General features: G+C 45.5%; 1 protein-coding gene across 1 annotated transcript in view; it reads right to left on the bottom strand.

The window, feature by feature from the left end:
• Positions 1 to 4,540: 4,540 nt before the first annotated feature.
• The window catches only part of si:zfos-943e10.1 (GRAM domain-containing protein 2B), a 12,926-nt gene continuing 4,751 nt past the window's right edge, over positions 4,541 to 12,715 (bottom strand). Inside the window, exons 7-14 of the mRNA XM_042058175.1 lie at positions 12,209 to 12,307; positions 11,430 to 11,501; positions 11,130 to 11,198; positions 10,429 to 10,531; positions 10,146 to 10,229; positions 9,874 to 9,976; positions 9,021 to 9,128; positions 4,541 to 6,989 (exon numbers count right to left, since the gene is read on the bottom strand). Of these exons, the coding sequence (XP_041914109.1) occupies positions 6,971 to 6,989; positions 9,021 to 9,128; positions 9,874 to 9,976; positions 10,146 to 10,229; positions 10,429 to 10,531; positions 11,130 to 11,198; positions 11,430 to 11,501; positions 12,209 to 12,307 (657 nt within the window). The 3' untranslated portion in view covers positions 4,541 to 6,970. The remainder of the gene's footprint in view (positions 6,990 to 9,020; positions 9,129 to 9,873; positions 9,977 to 10,145; positions 10,230 to 10,428; positions 10,532 to 11,129; positions 11,199 to 11,429; positions 11,502 to 12,208; positions 12,308 to 12,715) is intronic.

Here is a 12,715-nt window from a genome sequence, read left to right as displayed (position 1 = left end):
AACTTTAAATTTCGTCTGACATTCATTTTGACATTTAAAGTAGGCTAAGGAAGGAAGTTAAAGGAAGGAAGTTAAAATATTCAGATAAAATAAATATATGGTGGAAATAAGTATTGAACACTTAAATGTTTTTTCAGTAGCCTAATTAGCCTAAACTTCCAGTGAGTCTATTCGAAATTTTCACCACACATTATATTAACACACATATAAAAAATCCAATAATCAGAGTTATGTGTAATAAAGTTGAATGACACAGGAAAAAAAGTACTGAACGTTCCTACTGAAATTTCTTCAATACTTTGTGGAAAGCCTTTGTTTGTAATGACAGCTTCAAGACATTTCCTGTATGAAAAAACGTATTAGTCGCAGTATCAGGTGTGATTTTGGCCCATTGTTCTAAACAGATTCCAGGGGTCCCTCTTGTGAATCCTGATCTTTAGTTACTTCCAGAACTGTTTAATTGAATTTAATTGAATTGGCTGCCTTCAAGTCTTTTTGGAGCTTTCTCCGAGTGGTCCTTGGCTCTTGGAATTGACTATCCTTCTGACTCCCTGGTCAGAAATATTGCGAGGAGATCCTGTGCATGGCCGGTTGATGATGCAGTGATGTTTCTTCCACTTGCAGATAATGGCTCCCATGCTGCTTACTGGAAGATTCTGAAGTTTTGAAATGCATCTGTAACCAGTTTCATTGATATGTTTTGCAACAATAAGGTTGCAAAGGTCTTGGGAGAGCTTTTTGCTTTTATCCATCATGAAATGTTTCATGTGTGACACCTTGGTAATGAAAAACCTTTTTATAGCCCATCAATATGTAGGCTACTAACTAAGCTTATATTAATTTGCACAGATAGAAAGGATAACTACTCTCTAACTACTTACAGATTCCAGCTCGTTCCTTCCCTTTCCTTGCCTTAGTGCTTTTTCTTAGCGTGTTCAATACTTTTTCCCTGTGTTATTCCACTTCATTACACATGACTCTACTTATGGAGTTGTTTGGATTTTTTATGTGTGGATTACCTGAGTTATTACTAATGCCTGGTGAAAATGTTGTATTCCACCTTTCCAGGGCCCTCTCCTCCATTGGGGTCCTAGTACTTCCCTTTTCGCCCCAGTTCAACACCCTTTAATCTGCTGAACCTTCTGCTCGTTTCCAAATATAAAAAAACTGTGCAACTCAACATTGGCCTGCCTGCCTCAGCTGCCTGTGAGGGGCTTTTCAGTTGTGCTGGATTACTGTTCACTGCAAAGTGACCAAGGATGAGTGCAACTAACTTTGAAAATCAACTACTGCTCAAACTTAAAGGAACCATATGTAAGATTGTGGCCAAAACTGGTACTGCAATCACTTTCAAAATACTGAAGAGCGGTGTATCCCCTCCCCCTCCCCCCTGACTCGAGGTTGCCAACCCGGATGGCGAAACACTACACTGACTTTGTGATTAGTAGATAGGTGGAGGGTGGCGCATCAGGCCAAAACACAACATGACATGACAAAACACAACATCAACATCAGTTGAGGGCTGCAACTTCACTTTTTAAATGACAATATCCTGGCCGAACTACTGCTGTCAGTGATATAAGTATTTGAAATAAACACGATTTCTTAATATCTAGTGACATATCAGGGCCATTTTATGATTCATTGAAATATTTTTCTTACATACGGTTCCTTTAAAGGAGAACTCCGGTGATTTTTCACATTTTTGACATTTCTCAACGTCACCGAGTACTGTCGGTATGAACAAAACTGAAACAATCGGTTTTACCTAGCTCGAGTTGCTGCAGCTACAGCGCTACACACTGGGAGCATAAACATGGCTGCCTTAGCTGCTGGCTGCAGCAACTCGAGCTAGGACCAAAGTCCTTTTAGGCAAGTACCTCCACTCGGTGGCCATATTGCAACGCTTTTTGGGCACTTATCGGGCATCTATTTCTGCAGAAATGCGTGTGCGTAAGGCTTCACGACACCAATCTTGCTCCAGCGGCGAGATCACAACAGATGATTGGCACGATGTCTTCACAGCACACCACATGATTGGCTCAATGTATTCACAACACACCACATGATTGGCTCAATGTATTCACATGTCGACGTTTTGCCGCGTTTTACAACAGTTGAGTGCTGTATCTCCTCATTAGAAAGTCTCTGGGATTTTGTTGTAGCAGTTTAAAATCCACTTGCTAAAATACACTAACACAAATATTTTTACGCAGAACTGGTGTATATTTGGTTATTAGCTTTACTGCTTGCTTGAGTAGTCCGACTTTCATTATTCAATGTCCATTTCATGTCCCGCTCTAGAAAAGTAAAAGATTCTACGCGACTGCTCCGAAATCATTGGTTAGTATATTGTGCCATTCATTATTTAGTAAGCCATGGAAATTCAGGTTTTCTGTCAGGGAAATGTTCTAGAGTGGGACCCCTGCTGCCTACAGCTGACCAAGGCCTGGGGTAGGATAGCGTATCAGAACAATCTCAGCTCCCAGACTCTGCGCCCTCTGACTCAAGTGCAGGGAGACTCCACCCACAGTGGCTCAGGTGCAAGGAGACTCCACCCAGGGTAATTGTGCTAGCTGTGAAATAACTCAGTGAGCTCTCAGCTCGAGCTCTCTCTGTTCCTCTAGATCAGAGTTTACGTTAGCCGGTACAGCTGGAAATTAGATAGATAGGTAGATACTTTATTGATCCCCAAGGAGAAATTCAAGGTCTCAGTAGCATACAGACATCACACACAACATGCACTTACAGCAGAAATTGTAAATATAAGTATAAACATATAAACAAATTAGCCGGTTTCATGTGTAGCTGTCTGGCCGAATTGTTTTTTTTTATAAACAAACAGAATGTCCGGTAGAACATATGCTACATTTATTAATTAATCAATAACATTGAACATCCGAAATGTATCAACACCGACTTAAACGAGACATTTAACACAACAGATAAGCAGCTACAGATACAGACGCATTCAGTGTGTTCTCTGCAGTAAAGGCACATAGCACGTACACGTGTGTGTCTGAGTGGGATGTGTGTGATGTGTAGGTGCATGGACGGATTATGAACTTTCGGGCCCCTGGGCCCAGATGTATTAAGGGCCCTCCACTAATTTTCGTATATATGTGTGTGTGTGTGTGGGGGGGGGGGGGGGGGGGGGTGGTCATCCCCGAGAAAATGTTTAATTTGTTTGATGTGATTTCCTGTATTCTGGTGCATTTTGGGGATACTATAATGCTACACATACTATAATGTGTATACTACAGCGGAATACAGGGGAATAAAGGAAGTGACATTCCATAGGGGAATACAGGGTGCAGAGGAAATTTGAAAGACAACCGTTTATCCCTCCCCTCGGATTGAGCAGTGTAAGTTCCCAGACCCCACATCTGGAAGTGAGATTCCATAGTGGAATGCAATAAGAAGTGAGAAGTCCACAGTGGATCACAAGCCTCAGTACAAATGAAAACAGACAGGAATTTGGCGAAGATCGATAAATGGAGTATTGCTATGCTAAGAATGTCATACCGGAAGTGTGATTCTGGATGTGCTCACTCCGTCCAGGCCATAAATAACCAGAAAAATTAGGCTCATTTTGAATAATTTTTTTTTATACGTAAATCATTTATTTTTTCATTCCACTACAGCTGACTGCCCTGTCCCCTGGCACATGACTGCAGTCTACACCTGACTTGACTAACAGGAGATATCACAGAATTGTTTTGCATTGAATAGTTCCAATTTCCTTCCTATTCATTTAAATGAATATGATGGCTGCAATACATTGAAACAGACCACCAATATTCTTCAATGTATTAATCTTTTATCATGGATAGTTGGACATATCCTAGATACTGTTGTCCCTCAGTGCGCCCCGAAGGCTTGCTATGGCCTTACTGAGAGATACAGACAAACACAGCGTGGCTGATCAGCAGTGTTGGCAAGTAACTGAATACATGTATTCGGGATTACGTATTCAGAATACAAAATATGAGTAACTGTATTTAGTTACAGTTACATTTTCAATGAGTGGTATTCAGAATAGTTACTTTGGCCATTTTAAGGGGTTCATTTTAGAATCCTTCTCATATGAATTTCTGGGCTTTTTGAACTGAAATTTTAATATTTCTGTGAGATGATCTTGGGCATTAACAAAATGTATAATGTTTCAGTTTATCCTATAAAAGTTAAGTTGTGGGTTTTTTGCTGACATCGCCTGTGGGTCTTACAAACTGAAATAGCAGCTTGATTCACACTTGATAAAATGTAAAACAGCGCTTATGTAATCCAAGTATTTAGAATATGGTACTTAGATGGAGTAATGTAACGGAATATGTTACAAATTACATTTTAGGGCATGTATTCTGTAACTGATTACATTTTAAAAGTATTCTTCCCAACACTGCTGATCAGAAACCAAATCACACTGGACACATGAGTGGGCATGCATCAACATGTTCCTAATTGTGAGTTTTTAAAGAGCGTGTGGATGTGTATGTGTGTGTATTTATTCAATTCACACCAGTGAAGACATGACATCAGGTTATCTTTCCCCAACATCTGATTTATTTTTCGACAATACCAAAGCAAGTCTCACAGAGACTACTTTGAATTACACATAATGCAATAAATACGCAGGAAGGTCATTGACATTAGAGTTTGATACAAAACAAATTATTTACAAACATGGATAGTGCAAAAAAAAAAAAAAAAACACATGATAGATTCTTGCATTGTGGTTATCAGACATATGACCTACACTGCCCCCTGGAGGAAGATGGATGAAGTCCATGTACCAGAGAATACGCTACAATTTGGGATCAATGGCTTCATCTGAGCATCAGTTGATATTATTTAAGATATTCCAAACGGGTAATTTGAAGGACAATAAAACAGATACAAAGATTTGTCCACATGCATGCATTAGGGGAAAAAAAAAAGAATTCTGTTGATCTTTGCGTAACAAGCGCCAAAGAAAATTTGGAAAGCAGACAGGGAGATCATTTGACTCCCTCTGGGGGCCACAAGGCTGTCCAGGGGCGAGGAGTTGAGGGGAGGTGCGTGATAAATCATCGATAACTATCCAGCCCGAGACATGAAATGTGTAAGGTGCAGCTGGCCAGGCTGGCGGTCGGTCAGTCACAGGTGGCCTAGCCCCCCCGCCCTGAGAGCTAGCGACGTTAGCACCATCTGATAAGTCACCTCCAATCAAAAAGCCACTTCCTGTTTGGGTCTCAGAACTCCACAAGGCCTAAAGTGCGCTCGTTCAGCTGAACGACATAATTTACTCTCAACTTACTCTCAACTTACAGGCAAACCAGGAAACAAACAAACAAACAAGCAAACAATCTCCTTGCGGTATTAAACATACATACATACATACATACATAAGAAACAACACACAACAAAACCATGCATATATTGGAAAGTCTTTTTCTTGTTCTTTGTATAAAATATGATTCAAGTTCTCACTGGGCCGAACCTGGAGGTTTTTTAGAGGAGCTTACCGGTTGTTCCAGAGGCTGCTACGCCCAGTGAGAGCTCCACCCGATGGGGCAGCAGAACCGGCCAAGTTCTGGTACCGACTCGGCCCAGGGCGGCTCTGCTGCTGCGTGCTCGTGAGGGTGGCGGTGGCGTCCACAGCAGGTTCGGCCCAAACATCTGCGTCCAGCCCTGACGGCTCGTGTCCTTGAACATGCAGGCGGCATGGTGCTAGTGTTGTCATTATTCAGCGTACGTACGCTGAGAGACACGCACGCGCGCCGCGTAGAAAAACAACTACTGTTGATTAAAGGACACTGAGTAAAAAGCCCATGTAGAAAAGCAAAGACCTGATCATACTTGTTTGTGCATAGAGTATGCAGTTACATCCACTAATACTCAAGGATTGGCCTCAAAGCACTGATCATCATCAACATCATCATCATCATCGTCGTCATCGTCGTCATCGACATCATCATCATCAAGGCTTTCACACACAATCATGTGAGAAGCACAGATACCAGAGGGAGATAATACTGCAAGCAAAGTGGGTGGGGGGAGGGAGAGAGAGTGAAAGAGAGGGAGAGATAGAGAGAGAAAGGGATAGAGAGAGGGAGGGATAGAGAGAAAGAGGGAGAGAGAGAAAGAGATAGAGAGGAGCGATCATCAAGAGAGGAGTTCAGAGGGAACAGCTGCACAAAGATCAGATAAGTCCAGTCCGCCGGGCGCCCAGTGGTCAGCCGTGCCCACCCCCAACAGCTCCCCACACAGAACAGAACAGGCCCGGGGCCCACGCCGAGGTGTCCAGTCTGGCACAGAACCGGCCTGGTAGCGGGCCGAGCCAAGCTGAGACCGTTTCACTCTAGGACAGCTCTGACGTGACCCCAGCAGACCTTGAGTGAGGCCCTCTGCTCTGATCTGGCCACAGGAAGTGGACCCTGATGGGGCCCCCCCATCACATCCTGCACAGGTGGGCTGAACAGGAAACGCGCAGCGAGGAAGAGGAAGTGGGAGAACTGCTTTTGAAATGGTGGGAAGCTTCGTCTCGTTCTCGTTTTCGTTTTGTTTTAGTGCACTTGCGTTCGTTCTTCCCGCTCCGAGACAGGGCAGGCCAGCGGTCTTTGGTTGTTCTCCACACAGCAGCAGGAGATGAGGTGGTCAGGGCCGGACTCCACGGTTGCTACGGGTGGAGACACGACCCTGTGGCTGCAGGGGCCGAGGCGGAGCGGTATGTATGTGTGTGTGTGTGTGTGTGTGCGAGGCTGGCAAGCCTGCAGAGTGCAGAGTCCAGAGTGTGTGTGTGTGTGTGTGTGTGGGGGGAGGATCTGACTCCAGGGGGGGTGGTAAGGTGGGCAGAGGGGCTTCCGGCGTCTGGCTGTTGCGTCCGAGCGGACTTGGTGCTTCTCTTTGGGACAGAGCTCTGGCCAGCCGCCACCCAGTCATGCCCTCAGTGTCACCGATCAGCCCATCTCGTCTCTCCGGCAGACGGCCGCTATGCGTCCTTATACCTGCTGCAGACAAGGACACACACACACACACACACACACACACACACACACACACACACACACGGGGCACACAGGTCAGTGTCTTCATAGCTGCCAGAGGACAGAGAGGACAGTATGTTCTGGCACTGAGAGGACTCAGCTCTGAGCTTTTATATGAGACGGTGTGTGTGTGTGTGTGTGTGTGTGTAGAGTAAGGTTTCACTCTTTGCTATTGAGTGGCTCAGGGCTGAGATTGTGTTGTTGCTGTGGCTCTGTGTGAAGGCTTCACTGGTATGTGTGTGTGTATGTGTGTGTGTGTGTGTGTGTGTGTGTGTGTGTGTGTGTGTGTGTGTATGTGTGTGTGTATGTGTCGGTCTCTGTGAGAGTGTGTGTGTGTGTGTGCATGCAGTAAGTGCATTTGGCAGACGACGTGCACACATATCCTGTGTGGGGAAAGTTCTGTGCGTTATTGCAAATAGCATGCGGCTTTCCTTCCCTTTCTCACTGTCCTGTACGACGCTTACCTGAGACACCATATACAAGAGTACGAATTTAGGCTGGAAAAAAGAGGCTATTCTAAAGAGCCAATCAGCACATTGCTTACTGACGAGTCAGAAAGGCAATTCTCTCTTTTATCCAAAGCGACTTACATATGGCAATTATATTACCAGGGCAATTGTCCCCGAAGCAACTCCGGGTTAAGTGCCCTGCTCAAGGACTCAAGGGTGGAAGCCGGGAATTGAACCCACAACTTTTTAGGCTACTGCATACTAGCCCAGCTCCTTAGCCACTACACTACTACTGCACGCTAGCCCAGCTCCTTAACCACTACGCTACTACTGCACGCTAGCCCAGCTCCTTAACCACTACACTACCACTGGCCCACACAGACAATTAGCGTAGTGCCCATAGCCCATCAGCCCATCGTGTACGGCCTGAGATCGCATACGCCGGCCTGAGATTGAGTACGGCCTGAGATCGAGTACGGCCTGAGATCGAGTACGGCCTGAGATCGCATACGCCGGTCTGAGATCGTATACGGCCTGAGATTGAGTAGGACCTGAGATCGCATATGCCGGTCTGAGATTGTGTACGGCCTGAGATCGCATACGCCGGTCTGAGATCGTGTACGGCCTGAGATCGCATACGCCGGTCTGAGATCGTGTACGGCCTGAGATCGTGTACGACCTCAGATCGCGTACAGTCCGAGATCGCGTACATTCTGAGATCGCATACGCCGGTCCGAGATTGCGTACATTCTGAGATCGCGTACAGTCTGAAATCGCATACGCCGGTCTGAGATGGCGTACGGCCGCAGTGTGACCTTCCCAAACCTCCCCACCCCATTTCTTCTCATCTCTTCACTGTCCTATGAAACAGAAGCTAAAGGTCACAAGGTGTTTGAAACCGGTTCACCCAGGCTGGTGCCAGATGGCCATATCTCCACAGAAGCATACAGTGCTCAGCATAAGTGAATACAACCATGAATACACCCATGCTTCATCATAGGTACTTTCCATAACATCATCTCTCAATGCAAATCAAACCAGCTATTAGGCTAACTGAAATAACACCATCACAATCTCTAGGTATGGTGAAGGGTATGTGATGATGTGGGGCTATTTTAATTCAATTTTAATTCTATTTACGGTAACTGGCCTTTAAAAATAAAAATCTGCCTCTATGGAAATTTAACATAGCCTGCCTCTATGGGAATTTAACATAGGGGTGTACTTACTTATGCCCCCTTTATTTTAATGAAGGTCCTTAAAAGGTTGGATTTGTCCTCATTACATTAATTAAGGCATTAAGGTCAATTTCCAAAAGATGGAACGTTTTTTAGTCAACGTTCGCATGAATGTCTTCACTTATGCTGAGCACAGCAACTGCAGTTTTACCACAAATCAGATTAACTCCACAGCAGAAGTGAAGTGTGTGTGGGGGTTGTGTGTGTGTGTGTGTGTATGTGTACGACGTTATCTGTTCTGTGATGTGTGATGAGAACGTGAGTGAGTGTGAGAGTGAGTGTGTGTGTGTGTGTGTATGTGGTCTTACCTGCTTTGCAGTGTGAACTCAGGCAAGGCTCCTAGCGAGGTGAGCTGCTCCTCGAGGGCCACGATGCGCAGACCAATGTAGCCAGAAGAGAGGAGAAGCAGGACCACCCTACACACACACAGAGAGAGAGAGAGAGAGAGAGAGAGAGAGAGAGAGAGAGAGAGAGAGAGAGAGAAGTTAGAACAGGCCTCTTCCTGCTGCGCTGTGATGCTGTCAGATGCGGTCAGATGCCCAGAGATTAGAGACACGGCTACTGTCACCTCTACCGACTACAGAACTATTCACTTCACACACACACAGAGACAGTGTGTTGCTTACAGAATCAGGTAGATGAGGAAGTGAGCGTGTGCGTGTGTGTGTGTGTTGCTTACAGAATCAGGTAGATGAGGAGGTGAGTGTGTGTGTGTGTGTGTGTGTGTGTTGCTTACAGAATCAGGTAGATGAGGAGGTGAGAGTGTGTGTGTGTGTGTGTGTGTGTGTGTGTGTGTGTGTGTGTGTGTGTGTGTGTGTGTTGCTTACAGAATCAGGTAGATGAGGAGGTGTGTGTGTGTTGCTTACAGAATCAGGTAGATGAGGAGGTGTGTGTGTGTGTGTGTGTGTGTGTGTGTGTGTGTGTGTTGCTTACAGAATCAGGTATATGAGGAGGTGTGTGTGTGTGTGTGTGTGTGTGTGTGTGTGTGTGTGTGTGTGTGTGTGTGTGTGTGTTGCTTACAGAATCAGGTAGATGAGGAGGTGTGTGTGTGTGTGTGTGTGTGTGTGTTGCTTACAGAATCAGGTAGATGAGGAGGTGTGTGTGTGTGTGTGTGTTGCTTACAGAATCAGGTATATGAGGAGGTGTGTGTGTGTTGCTTACAGAATCAGGTAGATGAGGAGGAGTGTGTTGAGGCTGCCGGATTCCCGCTGCACGAGGAGGGAGCGCGCTCTGTCCATCACATTCCACACCCAAGAACCTCCACCTACACACACACACACACACACACACACACACACACTTTATTCTCTGCACGTGGAACTTCACAATACACAGGCACTAGAATCTGCAAAATGAAGAGACGAACGAGAGAGAGAGAGAGAGAGAGAGAGAGAGAGAGAGAGAGAGAGAGAGAGAGATTTGTGTATGCTTACCTGAGTATTCTTCTATAGAGCTACTGTCATCGTGCTCACTGTGTGAACGCCTCAAGGTTGGGCGACTCGTATGCGTCAGCGCATCTATAGAGACACACACACACACACACACACACACAGCTATTAAAAACAACCTTGAGCATTGCCTGATGCACAGAGTGGCCTTCAGGCGGACAACACCACTTATTCCTCTCTTTGAGGAGGTGAGCTTGTGTTTGTGTGTGTGAGAGAATATCTCTTATTGTTTGTGTGTGCGTGCGTGTGTGTGTGTGTGTACACCCACCTCGGCTCAGGCGAGTAGGGGGAGGGTCTAGCAGCAGTGTGGTGTCTCCTGCGTCCAGCTGGTCAAAACTCTCCTCCAGACTCAGACTGGACTGGCTGGAGTTCTGAAGAGACAGAGACAAGGAGCACACTTTGAGCTCAGATGCGCGCACACACACACACACACACACACACGCACACACGCACACACACACGGACACGGACACGGACAAGGAGCACACTTTAAACTCAGATGCACACACACACACACACACGGAGCACACTTTGAGCTCAGATGCATACTCAAACACACACACAGACAAGGAGCACACTTTGAGCTCAGATGCACACACAAACACACACACACACAGACAAGGAGCACACTTTGAGCTCAGATGCACACACAAACACACACACTCTCTCACACACACACACACACACACACACTCACAGAGACAAGGAGGACACTTTGAGCTCAGATGCACACACACACAGACAAGGAGCACACTATGAGCTCAGATGCGCACACACACACACACACACACACACACACACACACACAGACAAGGAGCACACTTTGAGCTCAGATGCACTCACTCTCTCACTTTCACTCTCTCACACAACACACACACACACACACACACACACACAGAGAGAGAGAGACAAGGAGGACACTTTGAGCTCAGATGCACTCACTCTCACTTTCACACACACACAGCTTACCGCCAGTTTGCCCTGGTCAAAGCTGTTCTCTGCTGAGGAGAAGAGGGGGCTGCTGTTGGTGCTGCCATCCTGGAGAGGATCAGAGAGAGAGTTGGTGATGAACATGAGTGTGTGTGTGTGTGTGTGTTCTTCTTCGCATTATGAAACAGTGCGTCTTGAGTATACGCATGAATGTCTTTAAATTGTAAAATAAAATAGAGTGTGAAAGTATGCGTGTGTGTCTGTGTGGGTGTGAGTGTGTGTGTGTGTCTGTGTGGGTGTGAGTGTGAGTGTGTGTGAGTGTGTGTGTGTGTCACGCACCTCCAACTGAAGGCAAACGGAGCGTAGGAGCTTATAGCATCCTTCTCGGTTCCGCAAAGACACAAATAAAAACTGTAGGAGGGAAACACACACACATTAACATTATAAATACACACACACACACACACACACACACATTAACATTATAAATACACACACACACACACATTAACATTATAAATACACACACACACACACATTAACATTATAAATACACACACACACACACACACACACACACACACACATTAACATTATAAATACACACACACACACATTAACATTATAAATACACACACACACATTAACATTATAAATACATACACACATTTACAATACCAATATATACACACATTTACAATACAAATATATACACACACACAATTACATGTACAGTACATCAAACATATCAAACTTGTTTTTGTGTGGAATATATTTCCTGATGAGATTAGTACGCTGCATCAAAGGTGAGCATTGTGTAAGAGCGATTTCAGCACATTTCCATTAGAGGAATGAATGTTATCTCACACACGCACGCACGCGCGCGCACACACACACACACACACACACACACACACACACACACACACACACACACACACACACACACACACACACACACACACACACACACACACACACACACACACACACACACACACACACACACAAAAATGCACATGTAATGTAACTGTGTGCAGTGCATATCAACAGTTGTGTGGGAGACGTGCATGTGACGTGCGCGCGCGCGCGCGTGTGTGTGTGTGTGTGTGTGTTACCTTCTCCCCCTCAGTAGTGCGTATGGACAAGGCATTTGGCACCAGTAGAGCCATGTTCTGCTTCTTCAGCACAGTTACACCGGATACAGGAATAACCACCTGCGCGCACACACACACACATTAGGCACACATCACCACTAAACATGCACTATACTTACGAAACACAGAGTGCATGTGTGGTTATACGAAGGTGTATTTGTGTGAATAGGCTGGTTATGTGAGGGGTGCGAGTGTGTGTGTGTACGTGTGTGAGTGCAAGTGTATGTGCATGCATGTGTGTGTATTGGCTGGCCATGTGAGGTGTGTTGGCTGATTGTGTGAAGTGTGGCAATGTATGTGTGTTGGCTGATTGTGTGAGGTATGTATGTGTATGTGTGTGTGTGTGTGTGTGTGTGTGTGTGTGTGTGTGTGTGTGTGTGTGTGTGTGTGTGTGTGGGCTATATGAAGTGTGTGTACGTACTAGGGCTGTCACTTTACGTTCGAAAATCGATTGCACAATGGATTAGA

Source organism: Alosa sapidissima, chromosome 12 (assembly GCF_018492685.1).
Source record: "Alosa sapidissima isolate fAloSap1 chromosome 12, fAloSap1.pri, whole genome shotgun sequence".
NCBI lineage: Eukaryota > Metazoa > Chordata > Actinopteri > Clupeiformes > Clupeidae > Alosa > Alosa sapidissima.
Note: the sequence above shows the minus strand (reverse complement) of the source record. Positions and strands in the feature narration are given on the sequence as shown.